The sequence below is a fragment of the Laetiporus sulphureus genome, assembly GCF_001632365.1.
Source record: "Laetiporus sulphureus 93-53 unplaced genomic scaffold LAESUscaffold_29, whole genome shotgun sequence".
Classification (NCBI taxonomy): domain Eukaryota; kingdom Fungi; phylum Basidiomycota; class Agaricomycetes; order Polyporales; family Laetiporaceae; genus Laetiporus; species Laetiporus sulphureus.
In genome coordinates, this window is record NW_024468538.1 from 366,674 (window position 1) to 386,568 (window position 19,895).

General features: G+C 51.1%; 7 protein-coding genes across 7 annotated transcripts; all 7 read left to right on the plus strand.

The window, feature by feature from the left end:
* Nucleotides 1-1,678: 1,678 nt before the first annotated feature.
* On the plus strand, nucleotides 1,679-3,459 carry LAESUDRAFT_727576 (DNase I-like protein). The gene is made up of 7 exons (XM_040909246.1): nucleotides 1,679-1,737; nucleotides 1,805-2,034; nucleotides 2,087-2,154; nucleotides 2,216-2,277; nucleotides 2,334-2,375; nucleotides 2,433-2,936; nucleotides 3,000-3,459. Exons 2-7 carry the CDS (start codon nucleotides 1,845-1,847, stop codon nucleotides 3,091-3,093), a joined length of 960 nt encoding a protein of 319 aa, XP_040762736.1. The 5' UTR covers nucleotides 1,679-1,737; nucleotides 1,805-1,844; the 3' UTR covers nucleotides 3,094-3,459.
* A 234-nt stretch (nucleotides 3,460-3,693) lies between these two features.
* Nucleotides 3,694-4,627, plus strand: LAESUDRAFT_702990 (60S ribosomal protein L27). Its single transcript, XM_040906509.1, has 5 exons — nucleotides 3,694-3,715; nucleotides 3,776-3,792; nucleotides 3,851-4,042; nucleotides 4,122-4,307; nucleotides 4,368-4,627. The coding sequence occupies exons 1-5, from the start codon at nucleotides 3,706-3,708 to the stop codon at nucleotides 4,371-4,373; spliced, it is 411 nt and encodes a 136-aa protein (XP_040762737.1). The 5' UTR covers nucleotides 3,694-3,705; the 3' UTR covers nucleotides 4,374-4,627.
* A 1,087-nt stretch (nucleotides 4,628-5,714) lies between these two features.
* LAESUDRAFT_737762 (FAD-binding domain-containing protein) lies at nucleotides 5,715-7,829 on the plus strand (the record flags this gene model as incomplete). The annotated part of the gene is made up of 11 exons (XM_040910819.1): nucleotides 5,715-5,895; nucleotides 5,973-6,076; nucleotides 6,134-6,169; nucleotides 6,229-6,457; nucleotides 6,532-6,662; nucleotides 6,725-6,742; nucleotides 6,798-6,848; nucleotides 6,901-7,023; nucleotides 7,060-7,250; nucleotides 7,302-7,374; nucleotides 7,434-7,829. The coding sequence occupies 11 exons, from the start codon at nucleotides 5,715-5,717 to the stop codon at nucleotides 7,827-7,829; spliced, it is 1,533 nt and encodes a 510-aa protein (XP_040762738.1).
* A 1,273-nt stretch (nucleotides 7,830-9,102) lies between these two features.
* Nucleotides 9,103-9,942, plus strand: LAESUDRAFT_656853 (uncharacterized protein; the record flags this gene model as incomplete). The annotated part of the gene is made up of 3 exons (XM_040904647.1): nucleotides 9,103-9,204; nucleotides 9,264-9,448; nucleotides 9,507-9,942. 3 exons carry the CDS (start codon nucleotides 9,103-9,105, stop codon nucleotides 9,940-9,942), a joined length of 723 nt encoding a protein of 240 aa, XP_040762739.1.
* Nucleotides 9,943-10,231: 289 nt separating this feature from the next.
* On the plus strand, nucleotides 10,232-10,901 carry LAESUDRAFT_727581 (uncharacterized protein). The gene has a single exon (XM_040909247.1). It carries the CDS (start codon nucleotides 10,360-10,362, stop codon nucleotides 10,672-10,674), a length of 315 nt encoding a protein of 104 aa, XP_040762740.1. The 5' UTR covers nucleotides 10,232-10,359; the 3' UTR covers nucleotides 10,675-10,901.
* Nucleotides 10,673-11,657, plus strand: LAESUDRAFT_727582 (uncharacterized protein). Its single transcript, XM_040909248.1, has 2 exons — nucleotides 10,673-10,819; nucleotides 10,875-11,657. The coding sequence occupies exons 1-2, from the start codon at nucleotides 10,701-10,703 to the stop codon at nucleotides 11,341-11,343; spliced, it is 588 nt and encodes a 195-aa protein (XP_040762741.1). The 5' UTR covers nucleotides 10,673-10,700; the 3' UTR covers nucleotides 11,344-11,657.
* A 173-nt stretch (nucleotides 11,658-11,830) lies between these two features.
* Nucleotides 11,831-12,763, plus strand: LAESUDRAFT_813862 (uncharacterized protein; the record flags this gene model as incomplete). The annotated part of the gene is made up of 3 exons (XM_040914534.1): nucleotides 11,831-11,941; nucleotides 11,995-12,197; nucleotides 12,261-12,763. 3 exons carry the CDS (start codon nucleotides 11,831-11,833, stop codon nucleotides 12,733-12,735), a joined length of 789 nt encoding a protein of 262 aa, XP_040762742.1. The 3' UTR covers nucleotides 12,736-12,763.
* Nucleotides 12,764-19,895: the final 7,132 nt, after the last annotated feature.

Sequence of the window (19,895 nt, forward strand, 5' to 3'; positions counted from 1 at the left end):
GACATCCCCTGATTGCTCAGCGTTGGCGTCAGTTTTCCGACATAATTCCAGTGCGATATCAGTTTTTCCATGCTCGTGCTCGATTAATTTCGTACGTGGCAGTATCGAACGAATATCAAAGACGGTCGCAAAGAATGCAGTTCGAATGACCGAAGTGGACAATATCAAATGGGATGCCAGGCCGAACTCACCATCACCATCTTCACTGTCACCCGGAGCAAGAGACCCGAATAGATCCCATCCATGCCGCAACCAGCATCTCACACCATGCCATGCGATCCCTGATTCGACTAGGCAAGCAAGTTCTGCCTGTTCATTCCGTTTTCAAATGAGCAACTCAGCCGCCAAGGATGGCTTCTGGCTTCTTGTCGCGATCTGGCACTAAGAGGTCCACAAGAAACCTGGCGGGCGTAGCTTTGACAGCACACAAGCCTAATAGTAGTATATATTGGTAATCAAATCGGAACGCTGGAACGTCTTGCTTTCTCACCTTGCTAAAACTCCTACACTCATTTGGTATCCCGTTCCGTCAACGGTCTGTTAGTCGTCTGTAGAGTTACTAGTGGACTGCATGCATAGTGTTTTCCTGTATGTGAGCGAATGTGTGATATGAAACGGTCATTCTCTCGACTGATGAGCATATTCAATGCTATCAGCGGCGCAAAAGTCATCGTGTTGGGGATTCGACAGGACACTGGAATGCGCGAGTGGAGAGGGGCATTTCCTCGCACAAGTCGTTCAAACCGCGTACGAGAACCCTCTTAACACAGGTGATAGGGATTGCCGCTAAGGTTGCAGCCCGAGGTACGTGCTGTGCGAACGTCGGTTCATCTCCGATGTTTCCATTCTCATGACCTCTTTGTAACTCGTCTGGCGACTACTTTGCTCGAAGGATACTTTCATTCCTCTCTGGTTCGGGAAATTTGTGGACAACCTCTGCTGACATCGAGCTGGCTGGACGGTTGAGTCGCATCCAACGTGCCATTGCGTTGATCGCACATTCAGGCTGCATTCTGGAGCCAGTCATGGGTTGACATCAGCTCAGAAAACCCGACTGTAAGCCTTTCCTCGAGGAAGGAACAGGAAGGCGAAATTGTCTGTGCCAAGATCAATAGAAGATCTGCTACTATGTGAGCATTATTCTGGAGCATTGGCCTCAGAGAGACTCTCAAACCCCAAACCCCGAGACGAATACATAGAAAGGGACATTTTGTGCACGACAGCAGTTACTCACTGGAGTCCAGTCCAAAAAATGCCCATTTCGTGCCCACCCAGACCGTCTCCGCCGAGCTGTCAGTTCAAGTTGGAACCTTGTGGTAGATAGCTATAGTGATAGCCCTGACAGTCTGCACGAGAACCTGAATACTTGCATGGCATGTTTGACATTCATCGAGCTACTAGTCCGTGGATTACCGGCGCTGAAGCTTCGTTGACATGCAGGCAAAATTCTAGAGTCATATATTGTTTTCAACAATGCCTTTGAGAGGAAATAGGACGGAAGCAGTGGCATCAGTCCATGACTGAAAGCGAATGGGTGAAGAAACACGTTGTGGCACGTCACTCAGACACTAGCGCTTAGAATAATTATTAATGAACGTGATCGTAGATTGATCCCGATGGTGATGAATGCCCGACCTAACTAAACTGGCCGACCGGCGGTTGCGACCCTTCCATCGACACGTCTGTGAGTTTGTCCTAGAGGGTGGACTCGGCCAGCCAGTATAACGCAACTCACTTGTATGCACAGGACCATGGCGCGGTCACTATTTGCATTGCTCACCGCATTTCTGTTCGGCTACTCCAGACTCGACCATCTTTTCGATTGGGCGTCCGAACCGTCCAGCATGCGCATAGCCACCTATAACCTGCGATATGACTCTCAGCCTGACAATGTATCGGTGAAGCAGTCGATTGACGGACTACCAGATCCTCTGCACCGGCCGTGGTTTCTGGGTAAGAGCGGTGAGCAGCCATGGAGCAAACGGAGGATCAAGGTTGCGCAGCAGCTGTTGCACGAGAATCCGGCCGTTATAGGTAAGCGGTGTACTAGCTATCCGGCCCATCCTGATTCTCACATATACTCTAGGATTCCAGGAAGCACTCGTCAGGCAAGTTCATGATCTCGCGGAACTGCTTGGAAATCAGTGGGGTTGGGTCAGTAGCGTCTGCATTCCTCGCTCAATTGCGTATGCAATCGACTGTTCTGACGTATCAGGTGGGAGTCGGACGTGATGACGGCAATGAAGCAGGAGAGTTCTGCCCAATATTCTACAAGAAGTAGATTCGCCCATTTCACAAGCTCGGCGAGTATCCTGACAACACATTCATTGTAGATCAGAGCTCCATCTCGTTTCTCACGAATCCTTCTGGCTCTCGTATGTGCTATCTCACAATGGTACTTAATCGCCCGTTCGCTTAATTCCGCCCTCCAGTGATAAGCCGTTTGAGCCGTCCAAGTTTCCAGACGCAGGCTCCTTCCGAGTTTGTGAAGTCGTCCGTTTCCAACCCACCTCCTCAAGCATCCTCGCGCCAAAGCCCTTCACAGTGATTAATGCACATCTGGATGACCGCTCGGACATGCAGCGTCGTCTTGCCGCGTCGATGCTTCTCCTCCGCGCGCGTTACGAGGCGCACAAGACCGGCGGGCCCGTGTTCGTCACTGGCGACTTCAACAGCGCCGCGACAGGGCTGGACTCGGGCGCGTACCAGATCGTCGTTGGCGCATTGCCACCCATTGGCGTGAACGAGACGTTTGCGCAAAAGTACGCGGTGCCTAAGGGGGTGCTCCCGGAGTTTCTCATGCAGGACCTCAAGGCAGAGACGCCGAGATTGAGAATCTCGGGCGACTTTGCGACGTTCACGGGGTTCAATCATCCGGGAGATCCGTCAGTGTTCACCCGCATTGATTTTATTTTTGGTGGGAGTAACGGGGGATGGTGCGTAACGTACTTTTTTTCTAGACACGAAGTCCTGAACTAACGCACAATTCTTTCATGAAGGTCAGCAGATGCCTACCGCGTGGGCTCTTCGTTGACCGATGACGGCATCCTCGCGAGTGACCACCGGCCAGTCTTCGCTGATGTCTCTATCTAGTCCTCAGTGAGATGACGGAATACAGCTACATTGCGAGATGCGAGACCAGTAATGTTCACGCATGTCGTTTGCATCAGTTTTAGGAATGAGTCACCTTTCCGTGTGTATGAGCACACAAGATACCCTCTGTTACTTTCTTGATATCGTTGTATGGGTAACAGGTGCGGATATTTGCATGAATGATTAGTGGGGTGTTTGAAGACAGAAAGCGCGGCAGTTGACATGCGGAGTAATGGTACCGAGGGCTAATTCTTCGAGATCGATGCAGTATGCGGTCTCGCCAACGGTTCACCTACATTTATATCAGTATTTCGGCAAACGCGATGAGGCTGAGGACCCGGGGGACGATTATGTGCAACTTTGGCTCCCAGTATCTGCAATCTGAATTGTGCTGAATTCAATTCATAGTGCGATATAACATAATACTTGCAGATGAGCGCTACCGACGATACATTTCCACGCCACATCTCAGTCGCGTCATCGAGAACTGTACAGTAGATAAGCGGCAAAGTCCGGGTGGCTCCGGAAATTCGCGAGACAACCAATGTGGCGCGCGGTCACCGCGAGGTAAGGAAATATTGCTCGCCCCTCCGTTTCTTCAAGTTCCTCAAGATGCCGCGAGGTACGTCAAACTTCGTTGTTTATTGCCCCTTCTTTCGTGGTGCTGAATGAGATCTCCCAGTATACAAGCCCGGCAAAGTGAGAAACCCACTCATTGCGAAGGAAGGACGGCAGATGCTAATTGGCAGAATGTTAGGTCGCGATTGTGCTGCAGGGACGCCAGGCAGGCAAGAAGGTCGTTGTGATCAAACAGCTAGATGAGGGTACCAAGGAACGACCATACCCTCATGCGATCGTTGCGGGCGTCGAGCGCTACCCGCTCAAGGTCACCCGGCGTATGGGTGCGAAGAAGTTGGCGAAGCGGAGTAAGATCAAGCCGTTCATCAAGGTGCGTATATGTGCAGCCTACTAGGCTCGTGCGGACGAGGAGTGCAGAAATTGATGGGTTGGGCGCGTTTGCGTCGCAGGTGATTAACTACTCGCACCTCTTCCCGACACGGTATGCACTCGAGCTCGAGGGCCTCAAGGGCACTGTTACCTCGGAGACATTCAAGGAGCCGTCGCAACGGGTGGACTCGAAGAAGCAGATCAAGAAGCTGCTGGAGGACAGGTACCAGAGCGGGAAGAACAAGTGGTTTTTCCAGCCTCTCAGGGTGCGTTCGTTTCGTCCCATCATTGTCTTGCACTTCCTCTAACGCAGCGCACTGATCTAGTTCTGAGTGTGGATGTTGTTCGCCATGTTTTGATGCACGCTCCTGTATTGTTATCCCGTGCTTTCCTCGGCCTTATGCAATGACTTATGCGGTGTACCATGGATTGCATGACCATATGGCATTGTGCACTTGCTTCGCGTATCAATCACGCTCGCGGAGATCATGTAACGCCTACGCTTGCCGCTTTTCCCGTTGCCTAGTCGTACGATACTGTGGACAATTGAAAGGCCTAGACATGAATACCAAGTCTCTTTCCCACCACTTGCACCTGTGATCCACATGCCGACAGGTGACGTGCGCATTTATGTCTATGTTCCGCAGGAGTATGTGCGGCAATAGAGACTGCTATCAATGATCCAATATATGGAGACGCCGAAAAGCTTGTTTATTAAAAGCCACGACAGTCTAGGTCATCGTGCCTGTGAGAGACCCGACTCCGCGAACTTGACTGAAGCACGGTGTTGCAGACTGACGGCAACCTCGTTTGACGCCACTTTCGCTCCTCCACCACGAGGTGTTGGCTCAACTGGAGCGGTTGCCTGCATCGGAACTGGGCTCGGCTGGCCCCTAAAGCTTTAGGGAGCGTCAGCGCACTGTGACAATTGCGCACTCGATGCTCAGACTTGGCCTGAGGGGTTGAATGAGAGGGGCTAGTATCATAGGGCGGCGCAAGAACACTCTCATGCACACGAGGTTCCCCTGCTTCCGTCAGTTCTTCCATTCGAAACCCATTGTTATGGAAGTGCGCCAGTATCGCTGCGTACCTGAGAGGGGTCGAAGTTGATCAGCACCAGGATCCAGGTCAGCGCCCAGCCGCTACCGGGTCGTTTTCTTATGATTCTCTTGGAACATCTTACACAGGAGGACGGTTGTCCATCATCAGCGCTGCAGTGCTCAGCCCTCGCGACCATGCTTCAGCCTTGCAAAAGCCACTGAAGAGTACATTCCACCTGAGGAGCGATTACTTCGGGCATGATGACGTGAGGGAGGCGCTGTAATTGCAATACGTACGCTTGGAACGTTGAACGCAAGATTATCGGCACGGACACCAGCGGTATATCGGCCATCATCAAGATGCTCCGGTTCCCATGGGCTCGGCATAGTGGTTGGGTTCGGACAGCCTCCTGCGATACCGTGACGGCGGTGACTGCACTGTGCCGTCTATAGCTCGTGTGAAGACCACCGTTGCAATATCCGTCCTCGCCCCTCATTCCGGGCAGGTTATAAATGACATGGTGACCATGCCGTTTCCATTTGCAAGGCCCGCATCCTCGATCCATCTGAGGTTTGGCAGACGCAGCCATATAGCTTGTACTTTCCCGCAAAACTCTGCCGGAGTCGATCGCGATGCTGCATTTCTCTCGTTCTGCGGCCACGACGCTCCTTCTGCTTCTGTCACTCATTGCTCCATATCCCGCCTACGCTGTCGTCCCCGAACTGAGCGCTCTGCCCACGCGTAGGAGCATACTTTCGATATGCGAAGAGATCTCTAACGCCATTACATCGGCTTCCGAGGTCTATTGGCCGTGTACGTCCACATTCATGATTACGTTCTCAGGCTTGTCGCGGGATATTTGAAATGATAACATATGCCGCTTGTTACAGTGGAATTGTATTACACCGAAGACAATTATCACTGGGCGTCGTCGAGCTCACAGATAGCAACATGCTCGGTCGAGCCAGGTACTCCTGAGGATGTCGGCACCGTCGTGAGCGCAGACACCTCTCGCGAGCTCTTCGTGGACTCATCGCTCATTCATTCTCAGCTGCAAATCCTAGCGGCCACAAACACTTCCTTCGGGGTTAGTTCCTTTCCTAAACATTGCATATATCGTCCTTGGCATGACGCGTCTTCACGCAGATAAAGGGCGGAGGGCATATCGCGAATCCTGGCTTTTCCTCCACGACTGGTGTCCAGATTGCGATGTCACGTTTTGATGGCGTGACATACAACTCGGACTCGCAGACGGTCGACATTGGTGCGGGCCTCATTTGGGACGATGTGTACCAGGCACTCGAGCCATATGGCGTGAACGTCGTTGGTGGACGCGTGACTGGTGTCGGAGTAGGGGGCTTCATCCTGGGTGGAGGTAAGCATTGCATTGCATTGCTTTATGCTTTTGGTTCGGTGGACACGAGCTTATTTATGTCGTGATGATCAAAGGATATTCGTTCCTCTCAAACCAGCATGGCTTGACCGTTGATACGGTCGTCTCTTATGAGCTGGTTCTTCCGAATGGGACGGTGACGAGTGTCACAAATGCTTCGAATCCGGATCTCTTCTGGGCTTTGAAGGTGCGAGATCACACCTCTGCAGACCGGTCCGGCAGCAAAGCTGACGTCATCGAACTTTGTAGGGAGGATTCAACAACTTCGTGAGCATACCGATCGCTGCTGCCTGGAAGCCCCTCTGCTGACCTGAGACAATAGGGCATCGTCACTCAATTTACTTTGGAGGCCTTCACGCAGGGTGAAGTCTGGGTAAGGCTAGAACACTGTAATGCCGCTTTTTGCATCCTGATAGAATTTTCAGGGTGGTACGATCATCTCTCTGGGGGAAACGGACCAGGCGAAGACTGCGACGGCCAACTTTTATGCGAACGTCACTGACCCCAAGGCTGCGCTGCTCACAACGTTCAACTGGGATCTCGGATTAGTACGTGACATCATTGTCCATATTAAATATAGTCAGCTCAAAGCGGTACCGTGCATCTCCATGCTGCAGACGATCGTCGAGATCAACCTATTCTACGATGGACCATCGCCACCTGATGGAATTTTCGATGAGTTCTTGGCCATACCTTACGTCGAACAGGACGTCAGCACGCGTTCTTTCCTCTCGCTCGTACTCACAGCGCCAAGCAACGACACGTCTACCCTACGGTATGTTGCCAATTATGCTCATGCTATGATACTCAACAACTATCAATGTAGTGGATACTTCGACACCGTATCGACATATGAATTGACACCAGGGCTGCTCGATGCCGTCGTCAATGAAACAGAGGTTCGTCCGTGGCAAAAAGGAAATGGCTTGTCTGTTTGACTGACATAGTGTACTGACAGTTCTGGTCGGATCAATTGGCGCTTGAAGTCCCGGGACTGTTCATCAGCTACGATATCGAGCCCTTCCTGTCAAGCGTCTTCTCGCATGGCTCCGACTCCGCTTGGCCACCCAGCCGCGCGCAGGGTCTCCTCCCGATGAATATCTACTACGCATGGCTGGATGAAGCATCGGACGGGCTGATACACCAGGTCATGGAAGAGAGCGCGAGCTACCTCACCCAGGTTGCTGTGGACGAGGGCCAGGACGTCGCCGATGCTGCTCTCTATCCGAATTACGCCATCTACGATACGCCCACGTCGAGGATGTATGGCGACAACATAGCTGCATTGCAAATTATCAAGAAGCAGTACGACCCAAACAATGTCATGGGCCTTGCGGGTGGCTGGAAGTTCTGATAGTAGGGGGTTACCAACATCTAGGATATTTGACACATAATAGGAGGACAATTTATCTGCATCTGCATCTGTTGATACCAGCATGACATTTGCGATGCTATTCTATACGGAGTTGCTCTCGACTTGCTGAATTCACGATCAGCTTTGTCGAAGGCGACTTTGCCCATAATTCATATCAATAAATGGGTGATCTTGGGCGCTTGATATGAAACCAAGGCTCTACGTAGGCTCTCACACAAGTTCAATAGCCGGATCAATCATGACGACCTTCTCTTCGCCACTTTCTGTTTGTCTCAATCCGACGTCAGCACCAAGGGCTGGCAGAAGTCATCCCGCGAAGCACTTCTTATCTCTTCGAGCCTTCTGCGACCTCTGCCATCTCGTGCTTTGAGCGGTCAAGAGATCAACATGGTGCTCGTGAAACCCTTTCCATCGGTATAACAACATCAATCGAGGCAAGCACCTAGACTATCAAATGTGAAGTGTAGAGCAGCGGAGTTCGGTTCTCAAAGCATGGCCTTGTCGTAATAGGGGCGACTACAAATGCCGCAACCGGATGCCCCTCAAAATCCTGAACATGCGTCTTACATGAGCAACACATCATACTCTCGAGGCATGTGCAGAGCGCATGTAGCGAGAGACGTACATAGTCGGTGCGCTCAGCTCTCTCTGCACGCTACGACATCTGTACAACCACTATCTGCTCGATTGCATGGCTCCCGGTCGGCTACAGATTACGATACCCGACGCATCTGGTTTCATCTCTGAGAGTTCGTTCTCGAGGACAACATCTCCGCCTAGTTGGGCTCATTCACATTCACCAGTGCCATTTCCTTCGCTCCCTGACCCATCCCCGGTTTCTCCCACACCAGCACGCTCAATGGCCTCTACAGATCTATCTCTGCAGAGCGTCTCTTCTGACGTAGATTCAAGGCTAGAAGCGCCCTTGTCTCCGTATGATAGCTTCTCGCAGCACGAAGACTCACAGGCGCGCTCTGTCGAACTTGTCTCTCCCAGTATTGCTTCCCCGTTAGACCTCAAGTGCACGCGGTCCAGGACCGACTTGACGAGCGACTCCGTCCATTCTCTCGTATCACAGTTTCCGCCCGCGTACCCTTCCGCGGGATCTGCTCGTCCTGCCAGTTTTTCGAGCGCGTTCAGGATACGCAAGGCGCTCAGTGTGTCCGGAAGGCCGGCCGCGAGCCCTGACTCTGCGAGGGCACTATCGGCAACGATTCACGTGAATGCCTCAAATGCGAGTCGTCCAGATACGATGTGTACTGAATCAACATTGGTACGGGCGTTACCTGGTCCCGATCCTCCTTCAAAGCACCATTACTCGTTCTATTTTCAAGACGGCTTGGTGATACTCAATGTCCGTGTTTCCACTTTGACAAGTAAATGTCCAATGATCTCTGAATGAATTATTGACAGGTGAAGGGAAGCCTCTACAGGGTACATCGTCATTTACTCGAGCATAATTCCGAGTACTTCCGTGAGCTGCTGTCTCCAGGAAATAGCTCTATAGGGCCGTCTGGAGCCACGGACGACACAGCTATATCGATCCCGGATCTCACATCGGATGAATTTGATTGTCTCCTCAATTTCCTGTACTACAGGTGATGTCGGAAGCCACCCGCAGCATGACGAGACCTCGTTTCTTATATTCACATACAGGGTATACGAAGACAGCACGCTATCTGTCACCGAATGGATTACCCTCCTAGATGTCTCCACCCGCCTTCGCTTTACCACAATTCGCACCCTCTCTATTCGTGCCCTTTCCGCTCAGCGCTCCTCCCTCAGCGCCGTCGAGACCATTGTGCTTGCAATCAAACATGACGTTCCGAGCTGGCTCGCTCCTGCATACGCCGAGCTGTGCCGGCGACCACACCCGTTAGATGACGGCGAGGCAGAGCAGCTGGGAGCGAAGATCGCCGCGCGGGTCGGAAGAGCACGGGAGACGATCAGAGATGAGACGTTCCGGGCCCATCAGGAAAAGCAGTACGGAATCAGATATGCACCGCCAGAGGCATTTGATGAAGAACTGGTGAACACGACCGTTTCGGAGACGTTTTGGGTAGGGGATGCCTCAAACCCGTCGCGCTCTTGAATGCATGGCCTGCAGATCATCCCTCTTTAGACTACTCGTCAGCATTGCAGGTATGTTCATAGCTACTTTGGAGCTGCAGGCTCCCTCTGTGACGTGCATTAAGAGAATAATCACGCTTCATCAGGAACGTGGCGTACGACGTTGCCAGATTAGATGCGGCGTTCTTATCTGCATAATATTTGCCATGCAGGCTAGAATATTTGACACAAATGACGCTCGACTTTTGGACATGTTGGGTATTAGAGTGGAACGTCCCTAACTCGCAATGGAATAACAACCGCTTTCGCTCGTCACAAGCTGAGCTGGAGTTTCATTATAAAGTAATACATGACGGCCGAAGTTGTCAGATGCTGCTTGTCCCTCCCTTACTCTACCCGTCATTGCTTGGATTGTATTCATTGACGGCCTATATCGCAAATGTCGGTGACTAGCTCATCGTCCTCCCGGTCTATGTCTCCGTGGAGGTTCTCTTCGGGCCCGTCTTCCCGTGCTCCATCTCCTCGCGTTCCATCTCCTCCTTCGCCGCCCTCTCCTTTGAGTCCGTTACGTCTGCCGCCGCCGCCAACGAGGGAACTGCCTCCGCGACACCCGGTGTTTTACCTGGAGGATAACTTAGCCATATTTGAGGTTGGTGCCACTGACACCTTATGGGCACAACGTCTCGAGCTAGTCATGCCTTGTGAATTGCGCAGGTGGACGGTGCCCTATTCAAGGTCCATCGTTATTTCTTAGCTCGAGAGTCGGATTTCCTACGCGCCATGTTTCAATTGCCCTCTGGCGAGGCTGCCGCAGAGGGCCAGACTGACGACACGGCGATCCCACTGCATGATGTCACTCGGCGCGAGTTTGAAAGCCTACTAGCATTCTTGTATAACAGGTGAGTGGAAGTGCACTTCTTCACTTCGCTCCAACGTCTCATTGTAGCCGCACAGCATGCACGAAGACGGAAAGCTTACCCTTCCACAGTGGATTGATCTCCTATCCATGTCCACCCGCTTCGTATGCGACAAGATTCGCGAGCGCGCCATCAAGGAAATACACCAGCATCGTCCTCGGATTGACCCTGTGGAGAAGATTGTCCTTTCGGTGAAGTTCGAGGTGCCACAGTGGCTCACCCCTTCGTACGAAGCGATATGCCAGCGCTCGCAGCCTCTGGATATCACAGAGACGATTCGCTTAGGGTTAGCCACAGCGGTTCTCCTTATGCGCGCGAGGGAGATTCTCCGGCAGGACGTGAGGTCGCGAGACGGCCGGGTCAAAAGACGCGCTCCTTCTCCGCCTCACACAGCCACATCCGCGTCCTGGCCTGGACTGACCGTTGCCGACGAGGAACCATTATTCGATGCAGATCGGGTTTCAGAGGTTGTGCGGAACGTCTTTGCATTGCCGGCTGATGCCTAGGTGTCGTGAGGCATGCATCAGAGCTTCGTCCATTCGCCGCTTTCGCAGTCCTAGGCATTTTTCGAGACTCGTCGTGGCGTCATTGCATGTATGGTTCCCATCAGCTTATGGCAGAAGCCTTCATTTGCCTTATTGCGTACGAGACGGGCCGGCAATTGAATAGTCATATTTCCGGTGCTTGCAGCCGATGCTGTTGCGAACGTTCCTTCAGCGGCTTCTCAGGATGCGAGAGCTTTGTCGGGGAAATTCGCAAGCCTAATAGATCGTGTTTTCACACCGCGGATGATCATTTCCACCACGAGCTGGATCCACGACCTCATGCAGGCAGCATGGGGCCGCCGCAGTCTTAGCGGTACTCTGATCACCTATAGAAGGGCCGCTCTCGCATTGCTGACAGCTTTGCCTCTTTGTGATATCCTTCGGTGTCCTGCTGTCATATCCCAACAGCTACATTCGAGAGAATATCAAAATCGCTACTCGTATCAACATGAGTCTATGCGCAGCATCAACTCGGACGAGCTCTTCGGAAGCATGCACGAGCCATTCGACGATTCGCAGCAGTAGATTTTTCTTCACGGACGAGACAGTGATCTTCAGGGTAGATGCTTCACCACGGTTGCTAAATCGCGAACATGACTGAAGAAAGTCCAGGTTAGCGATCCCCAAGAAAACAAGGATCACTTCTACCAAGTCCATCGATACTTCTTACAACGAGACTCTGAGTTCTTCCATGGGATGTTCTCGTGTCCTCCCGAGGACGGAGGCGCAGAAGGGAAAACAGAAGAGACTGCCATCTTCTTGCCAGGAGCCACATCATACGAAATGGACTGTCTGCTCTCGTTCCTATACGACGGGTGAGTATCCTACTTCAAAAATATGACTGCACATTGACTCACTGTCTTACATGACGACGCCAGCATGTACGAACATGCACTCTGTCTGGAAGACTGGATTGCCTTGCTATCCATATCGACTCGTTTCGTCTTCGACAAGATCCGCGATCGAGCCATCCGAGAAATCAGCGCGCACGTTCCGGCTTTGGATCCAGTCCAGCGTATATCTCTCGCAGTCAAACATGACATACCGGAATGGCTTATGACTGCCTACGTGGAGCTGTGTACGCGACCCATACCGCTAAGCAAGAAGGAGGTGGAGGAACTTGGTCCTACCACTGCCGCTCGCCTTGCCCGTGCTCGAGAGGATTTGATGGGAACGCGCGGTGAAGCACCATATCGGACAGGCTTGTCGGCTATAGCGAATGCACCTCTCGGTGCATGTGGCTGCAGGTCATGCCGACAAGCACGGCGTGAATCCGCCATAAGCTCGGCTTTGAACAACTCAAAGACGGTGGCGGCCATCATTGAGCGTGCAATGTCTTTATCCCTATCATGATGGCTCTGAGTCGCATGCGTCTTATCGTAGCACGATGTCATGGTTCGTATAAGTTGATAGGGATTACTTGTACTGACCTATCTCTCTTAAGCCTTCTGTATTTTGAGCTCCTGTTGTACATCGCAGAACGATTCATCCGCAGTGCATCCCAGCTGTTCAGAGACACTTGCTCATCGTTAGCCTGTAGTAGACCCAAGAAGCCCAAGCACCGTAGATCACACAACGGGATCCTTCAGGTAGTGTTAGTGGGTAGTTAGCGGTATCGAGGGTCCCGTCCGAGATCGATGGTCCCCTACTACCGTTTTGTCGAACTCAGCACGTGATGAATTTATATATATACACATGAAGGTGTGAAGTTCAGGACCAGCACGAGGAACGAGCGCTGGGCCGAATGCTTGCTTACTAAGCAGGTGGGCGAAGAAGAGACGCGCTCAGCTGACGTACGTGCTATGTCTCTTCCCACCCGCCACGACCTTCGCTACCAGCTCGTCTCGTAGTTTCTTTACCCAAGCTGCTCTTCGCGGTTCTTCATTATTTCTCACTTCATTGCACCTGTACCACAACTGGGAGTTTACACGACCCACGGAGCAAGGCTGGAAGGTGCTAGAGGGAAGTCTACTCAAGGCCTGCGCTCCGACAGCAACTACTGGACCCGTAAAGGGGGAGGAGCGCACTACACGCAATGCGTCCAAGGCGAAAAGGCATGCCCTTAGCTGCGAGAGCATTCCAGAAGATGAGTATTTCTTCATCTATGAGGGCATCGAACTTCTCGCCGGCATGCACCGAGTCACTAGAGAATGCCGCTGAGACTCCCTATCATGAACCTTTTTAATGCAGCACAGCTTACTGGATTTATTCGTGATGCGTTTTTTTTTCATCCTCACGAGAGGCTTTCTTGAAGGTCATGCGGGTGCTCGTCAGTGTGCATATACTCACTTGATAAGTCAAGCACACGTCGATTCTCCATGAATGCCCCCACGCTGGCAATGACCGCACACGCTGGTGGCGAATGCTCTCGTGCGGCGTCGAATGCCACATGCCGTTTCGTGATGGCAAACAGCTTACGCTCTCTGAGCCGTCCTGTCTTATATGCGCGTGGACGGACTACCGACCTTATATATGCACGCATATAGTTATCCGCACTGGCCGACCGTCCTTATGTGTCCTCGTCGACGGGTGCCTGCTCATCAATGCTGGCCATCAACTTGTGCATCTTTTGGAACCTCACCGGACATTGCAGCGTGCCTCATCGGCTGCAAAGGAAACTCCCACCGTTTTTTTTTTTTTCTTCTGCGAGTCTACCGAGCCTTTGCCGGACATCCCACACGCATGCGTTCGTGAATGTATCTTGATGCCATACCATGCAGCTGCTTTCTGAGCTGTTCTGCGACGTTATTCCCTTCCTGATCCATCATTGAGAAGGCTGGCCCACCCGGCAAAGTTTGCGTCATACGGCGTTAATGCTGCAAAGATGCAGCACCCTAGGTCACTGAAGGCCATCTCTTCGTATCATCAGTTAGAGCATTTCTCTCACTCGTTCGTTGGGAGTGTGCCATCCCCTTTGTGTCATAGAGTGCACACCCATTCTGTGTTGTCCTTTGGAGTGTCTCTCCGCATCATACATTAACAGGTGCATACCTTCGAGATCTTCGGAGCGTTTCTCCTCCCGTCATCGTTCGTTCATAGATGCGTGCCTTTGGGATCGTCGGAGTGTTTTCTCCTCCCTTTTTCTGCATGCGTTTTGCATCGTCCCTTCATGGACATGTGCCTTTGGGATCGTTGGAACTTTCTCCTCCCTTTCTTGGCATATGTTTCGCATTGTCCATTCGCAGGCGCACGCGTTTGGGATCGTAGGAGCGTTTCTCCACCCGTCGCTGGCAGACGTTGCCACAATTATTCGTCGGAGCGTTTCTCCATGTCATCTGTCTGCAGGCATGTGCCTCTGGGTTCGTAGGAGTGTGTCTCCGCCCGTTGCTGGCCGACATTGCCAACCATTGTTCGTCGGAGCGTTTCTCCACGTCATCTGGTCATATGTGCGTGCCTCTGGGTCCGTAGGAGCAATTTCTCCACCCGTTGCTGGCAGATGTAGCCAGTATTGTTTGCTGGAGCATTTCTCCGTGTCGTTCGTTCTTAGATGCATGCCTTCTGGATCGTTGGACCTTATGTCTTTCCGTCACTGTTCATCGGGGCATTTTGTCCATGTCGTCTGTTCATAAGGATGTGCCTCCAAGTCCGTAGGGTTTTTCCCCAACCATTACTGGCCGATGTTGTCAGCGTTGTCTACTGGAGCCTTTTTCCATGTCGTCCATCCATCGGCAAATGCCTTCGGGATCATAGGAGTGTTTCTCATCATGTTACTGGCAGACGTTGCCAGCGTTGTTCGTCGAAGCCTTATACAGCAACTTCGAACTTTTGTTTCTATATTCCGGTTCTTTGTGGGACCTTAAGGAATGATCTGTTTCCCTTGCGAACGCAAAGCGTATCAGATATGTTATCGGGCTCCCGGTTCTTCTCGTGAGTGCAGAACGCGAACATGTTATACAGCGCAATGCTATGAACTTCAACGGTCGCCATGCCCTAGGCGTACGTCGAAGGACCTTTGGCTTTTGGTCGATGTGTCAACTGACCAGAGCATCTGTCTTGTTATGGGCCATTGCTGCCAGGTAACTTGGCACTGGGTCTCAGGGCTGGATGCAAAACCTGATCAGGTGATAATGGCACACTCGTATTTGCCGCTCACGCAGCGGACACCCAGACCACCCAGGATACCTCCCTGATCATTCGGGGTGATGATATGGGCGTCACCGTCGCATATAATTGTGGTCGCGTTCACCACATGAATGACTCTATTCGTCATGTCGATATTATTGTCATGGCCCCAGCCTCGCCTTCCTTTCATGTCTGTGTTATAACTGCAGATAATTTCACTACCCCAGCCTCTCAGGGTGTTATGGACGTCTAGCTACCTCGTCTTGCCACCTCGAAGTGGAGCTTCAACCTTTCATTCTTGTTAGCACAACCTCACGGCCAACTCTTGTGCAGGCCGGCACAACGGTGCACGACTGGGAAGCCTACACTCGGTTGTTCCATGTCCCCGTGGCTGGATTCCTCGTTCTTTGGCAAACCTCACGTGGCATTCAGCATCTCATCTTCTCCTTCGTCTGGAACCTATGTGTTCTCTTCTATGTCTTCCTGCCTGCACTGAAGGGAAAGACCTACCATTTGTGATGCTAGGCTTCTCAGAACCGCTCAGTTTGCGATTTGTTTTCGGCATTCCTGAGTTTGCATACAAGCTCGCACCCACAACCCTCGTTGCTGCCTTCGTTGCTCCTTGGCATGGTCGAGCTACTCGTTCTATCATGGTTAACTGGCTTGCCAGTCTGCATTCCTGGCTTATCGAACATGGTGTGCCTTGGCACTGTGGTGACGTGTTAGAAATGGTGTAACAATGGCTAGCACGGCTGTCCCGGCAAACTTCTCCTAGCCCACCGTACCCTCTTGTGACCCTCGAGCATATGCACCCTTGTGATAAGGTTTAGTCCTTCCAACACTGAAGCCTTGATGCCAGTGTATATGTGTGTGTGCATGGTAAATTGGTGCGTGTGTCGATTCAGCAAGGTTATCATGCCCAGTTTTAGCCTGGTTGACCTTGGATTTCTCATCGCGCGAGTGCAGCGCCCCGTGTAGTTCGCATATCGCCTGGTGGCTGGCGAGAACACCGTCGCTATGTCTGTTCGAGTGATTCTGTCACTATATACCATGCCTCGTCCTTCTCTACGTGACCCAGTGTGGGGGAGTCATGGCGACAGAGGCGGCACGACTGTTGTGGGTCGGGTGGTGTAGTTGTGCCTCCCTCGTTAGGCTGCTACGCCGCCACTTCACGCTCGAGAGTTCGGCCCAGACACGCTCGGAAGCCCTGGATTGTCGGTCAGTGAATCAGGAGTCTGGTCACTGATGCCAGGACCCCGAACACCAGTGATCCAGATCCCGAGCACCCTTCGTGCACGGCGGAAAAAGCCGCATGCTTGTCTGGCCGAACCCTCTCCCCCACACACCGTCGTAGTATTCAAGGTTGTTCATACCACTCCATCTCACCTCGCAAGCACCCGCTGAACTTAGAAAGCATGAAGTTCAGGATCAGCACGAGGAACGAGCGCTGGGCCGAACACTTGCTTACTAAGCAGGTGGGCAAAGAAGAGACGCGCTCAGCTGACGTACGTGCTATGTCTTTTTCCACCCGCCACGACCTTCGCTACCAGCTCATCTCATAGTTTCTTTACCCACCCACCCACTCCTTTTTTTTGTCTTAGTGTTTAGCGGTGGTGTAGTCGTGCCTCCCTCGTTAGGCTGCTACGCCGCCACTTCACGCTCGAGAGTTCAGCTCAGATGCGCTCGGAAGCCCTGAATCGTCGGTCAGCAAATCAGGAGTCTGGCCACCGATGCCAGAATCCCAGACACCAGCAATCCAGATTCTGAGCACCCTTCGTGCACGGTGAAAAAAGCCGCATGCTTGCCTGGCCGAACCCTCTCCCCCACACACCGTCGTAGTATTCAAGGTTGTTCATACCACTCCATCTCACCTCGCAAGTGCCCGCTGAACTTAGGAAGCCCAACCTATGGTGCAGATTCTGGCGGAATCCGCCAGATTTCTATCTCGGAAGTAAGATGGCTCACCAGCAATTTCTTGTAACCTACATATGTTTTGGAATGTCTAGCATGAAATCTTGTAACAAGGTCACTCACCAGCAATCTTTGGTGATGTAAATACATTTCTGAATTGCTAGCATGAAATCCTGGTAGTAAGGTAGCTCACCTGCAATTGTTGGCGACCTAAATACATTTTTGAATTTCAAGGTAGCTCATCAGCAATTTCTGGTGACCTAAATATATTTTTGAATTTCTTTCCTGAAATTCTTGTAGCTCATCAGCAATTTATAGTATGTTAGACATGTTTCTGGATTTCTATCATAAAATCCTCATAGCTCACCAGCAATTTCTGGTGAGCTAGACATGTTTCTGAATTTCTAGCTTAAAATCCTCATAGCTCACCAGCAATTTCTGGTATGCTAGATGTGTTTTTGGATTTCTATCATAAAAATCCTTGTAGCTCACCAGCAATTGCAGGTAATCTAGGCAGTCTTTCTACCATGAAATCCTTATAGCCCACCAGCAATTGCAGGTAACCTAGACAGTCTTTCTACCATGAAATTCTTATAGCCCACCAGCAATTGCAGGTAACCTAGGCAATCTTTTAAAAAGCAGCATCAATAATGTGCAGTACTTCTTCAACATGCCTATGGACTGAAATCTGCTGTTGACAGATTTCTACCATGAAACTCGCTAAGCAAGGTGACTTAATGGTAAATCATTGTAATCTAGACATGAAATCCTGGAAGCAAGGTAGCTCACCAGCAATCTCTGGTAACATTAACAGATTTCGCTGTACAAATTCAGCAATCTGTTAGATTCACCAAAATTCAAAAACATGTCTGTGTTACCAGAGTTTGCCAGTGAGCTACTTTGGTGCTAGGAGTTCATGCTAGAAATTCGAAAATGTGTCTTAGATTGCCAGAAATTGCCAGTGTGTCACGGCACATTGTGACTCCTGCCTAAGAAGGCAAGAAGCTGGCTGCAAGGTGCAGCCTGCATCCTGTGACCCATAGCCTGTGTTGTATGGTGATATACAAGATGCAGAAAGGGGCTCAAAGGGCCCTTAGCCTTATAACACACAAAAGGAGGTGGTGGCTGTTAGGCCGCATAAGCATGTATAAATTAGGTGAATAGAACTGGGGATACCCAGTTCCTCATAGGTGCTTATATACATGTATGGCAGAGCCCCTGGCACTTGTGCTACTGTGGGACCTCTGATACCTACATGTGAACATAATGCCAGAACCAGTAATGGTTCTGGTCTCGCCATGACAACTACCTACTATTGGCCGTAAGGTTGTCCAATGAGATAATTGTATAACATGATGCCACGTTGTCGGTGACTGAAGTGGGACCACTATTGAGTGGCCAATAGGATGTCTACTACTTTCTAAATAACAAATTTGACTATTGATGTACTGCTGTCACGTGCTCACGTGATACCTAAGTTGCATCTTTTCATTGGACGCTGCTTGTAGCGTGCTGCACATCACCGCTTGAAGTCCCCTTTTGTGTGTATCTGTTCCTGTCTCTGTTGTTGCAGTCATGTACTATTCGTTGTGTTTAAACTGCCTGCTGCACTGCGATGTGTACGTGTTTATGTGTTGCATGCTTTGTAGCATTGTATGGTACATTCGATGTGTTGGACAAAGTGTTCACCTCATATCGCTGACTATCCTTTCTCAGGGGTTACATTGATTGGTTTCAGTGGATCGATGTCGTACTCGCTATCAGTGACTGCACTGCATTGCAGCGTATGTGTTGGTATACACATGACATTCTTAGGTTCGTTTATTCACACCTTTTTGGCTGCCATGGTGATGTTGATGCGAAGTGTGATTTATAGGAGTATTTATTAGCTTTGTATTCATGTACTTCAAGCACTGGCCATCCATTTGCGTGCTTCCATGCACTTTCAGCATCAACAGATATCAGCGTATGCAGTTACATTGCATTTGCAGGTTTCACACCTCTCCGATGCGAGGTGTTTTTTTCGCTGTCGTCGGTCAACGGTTTTGCTCATGCACAGTCACATTGCATCGATGGCACTCGAACCTCTCCAGTGGGGGGTGGTACTCGGCAATCGTGCATTTGTTTAACGAGTGACATTTGTGGATTTCCATCTGCTCTCTCTCTGAACCACTGTTACGTTCAATGGCATTCGTATTGTGAGTTCCATGGATTCCTCGTGGTCTTCCAACGTAGGGTCTGTGGCTATTGATATGCTGGTGTCGTTCATTGCAGGCCATTTGCCATTTCGATATTTGAAAGACGTGTATCGCATGCATGATGTATGCCGTGATACCCAGACACGAAGTTTGAGTGGTCTCCAGAACGTACTTGAACAGCATCGGTGCAGACCAGAATGCCCGCCTACTGTCGCGGTGTTCGACTTTGTCGACGATGACTTGCATAGCATTACTCCTGATGGCATGTGCGTTTTCGACTGGTCTCTACTGAATCGCTTTCTGATCTTAAGTGGTCAGCTTTCATAGACCGGAATGGACAAG

Excerpts from the sequence above, each read along its gene's own strand:
- LAESUDRAFT_727576 (XM_040909246.1), top strand. The coding sequence starts at position 1,845 with ATGCGCATAGCCACCTATAACCTGCGATATGACTCTCAGCCTGACAAT. Across the intron at positions 2,155-2,215 it reads TTGGAAATCAGTGGGGTTGG|GTGGGAGTCGGACGTGATGA; the intron begins GTCAGTAGCGTC and ends CTGACGTATCAG. Across the intron at positions 2,278-2,333 it reads TGCCCAATATTCTACAAGAA|ATCAGAGCTCCATCTCGTTT; the intron begins GTAGATTCGCCC and ends CATTCATTGTAG.
- LAESUDRAFT_702990 (XM_040906509.1), top strand. Across the intron at positions 4,043-4,121 it reads AGATCAAGCCGTTCATCAAG|GTGATTAACTACTCGCACCT; the intron begins GTGCGTATATGT and ends TTTGCGTCGCAG.
- LAESUDRAFT_727581 (XM_040909247.1), top strand. The coding sequence starts at position 10,360 with ATGTCGGTGACTAGCTCATCGTCCTCCCGGTCTATGTCTCCGTGGAGG.
- LAESUDRAFT_727582 (XM_040909248.1), top strand. The coding sequence starts at position 10,701 with ATGTTTCAATTGCCCTCTGGCGAGGCTGCCGCAGAGGGCCAGACTGAC. Across the intron at positions 10,820-10,874 it reads CTAGCATTCTTGTATAACAG|CATGCACGAAGACGGAAAGC; the intron begins GTGAGTGGAAGT and ends GTAGCCGCACAG.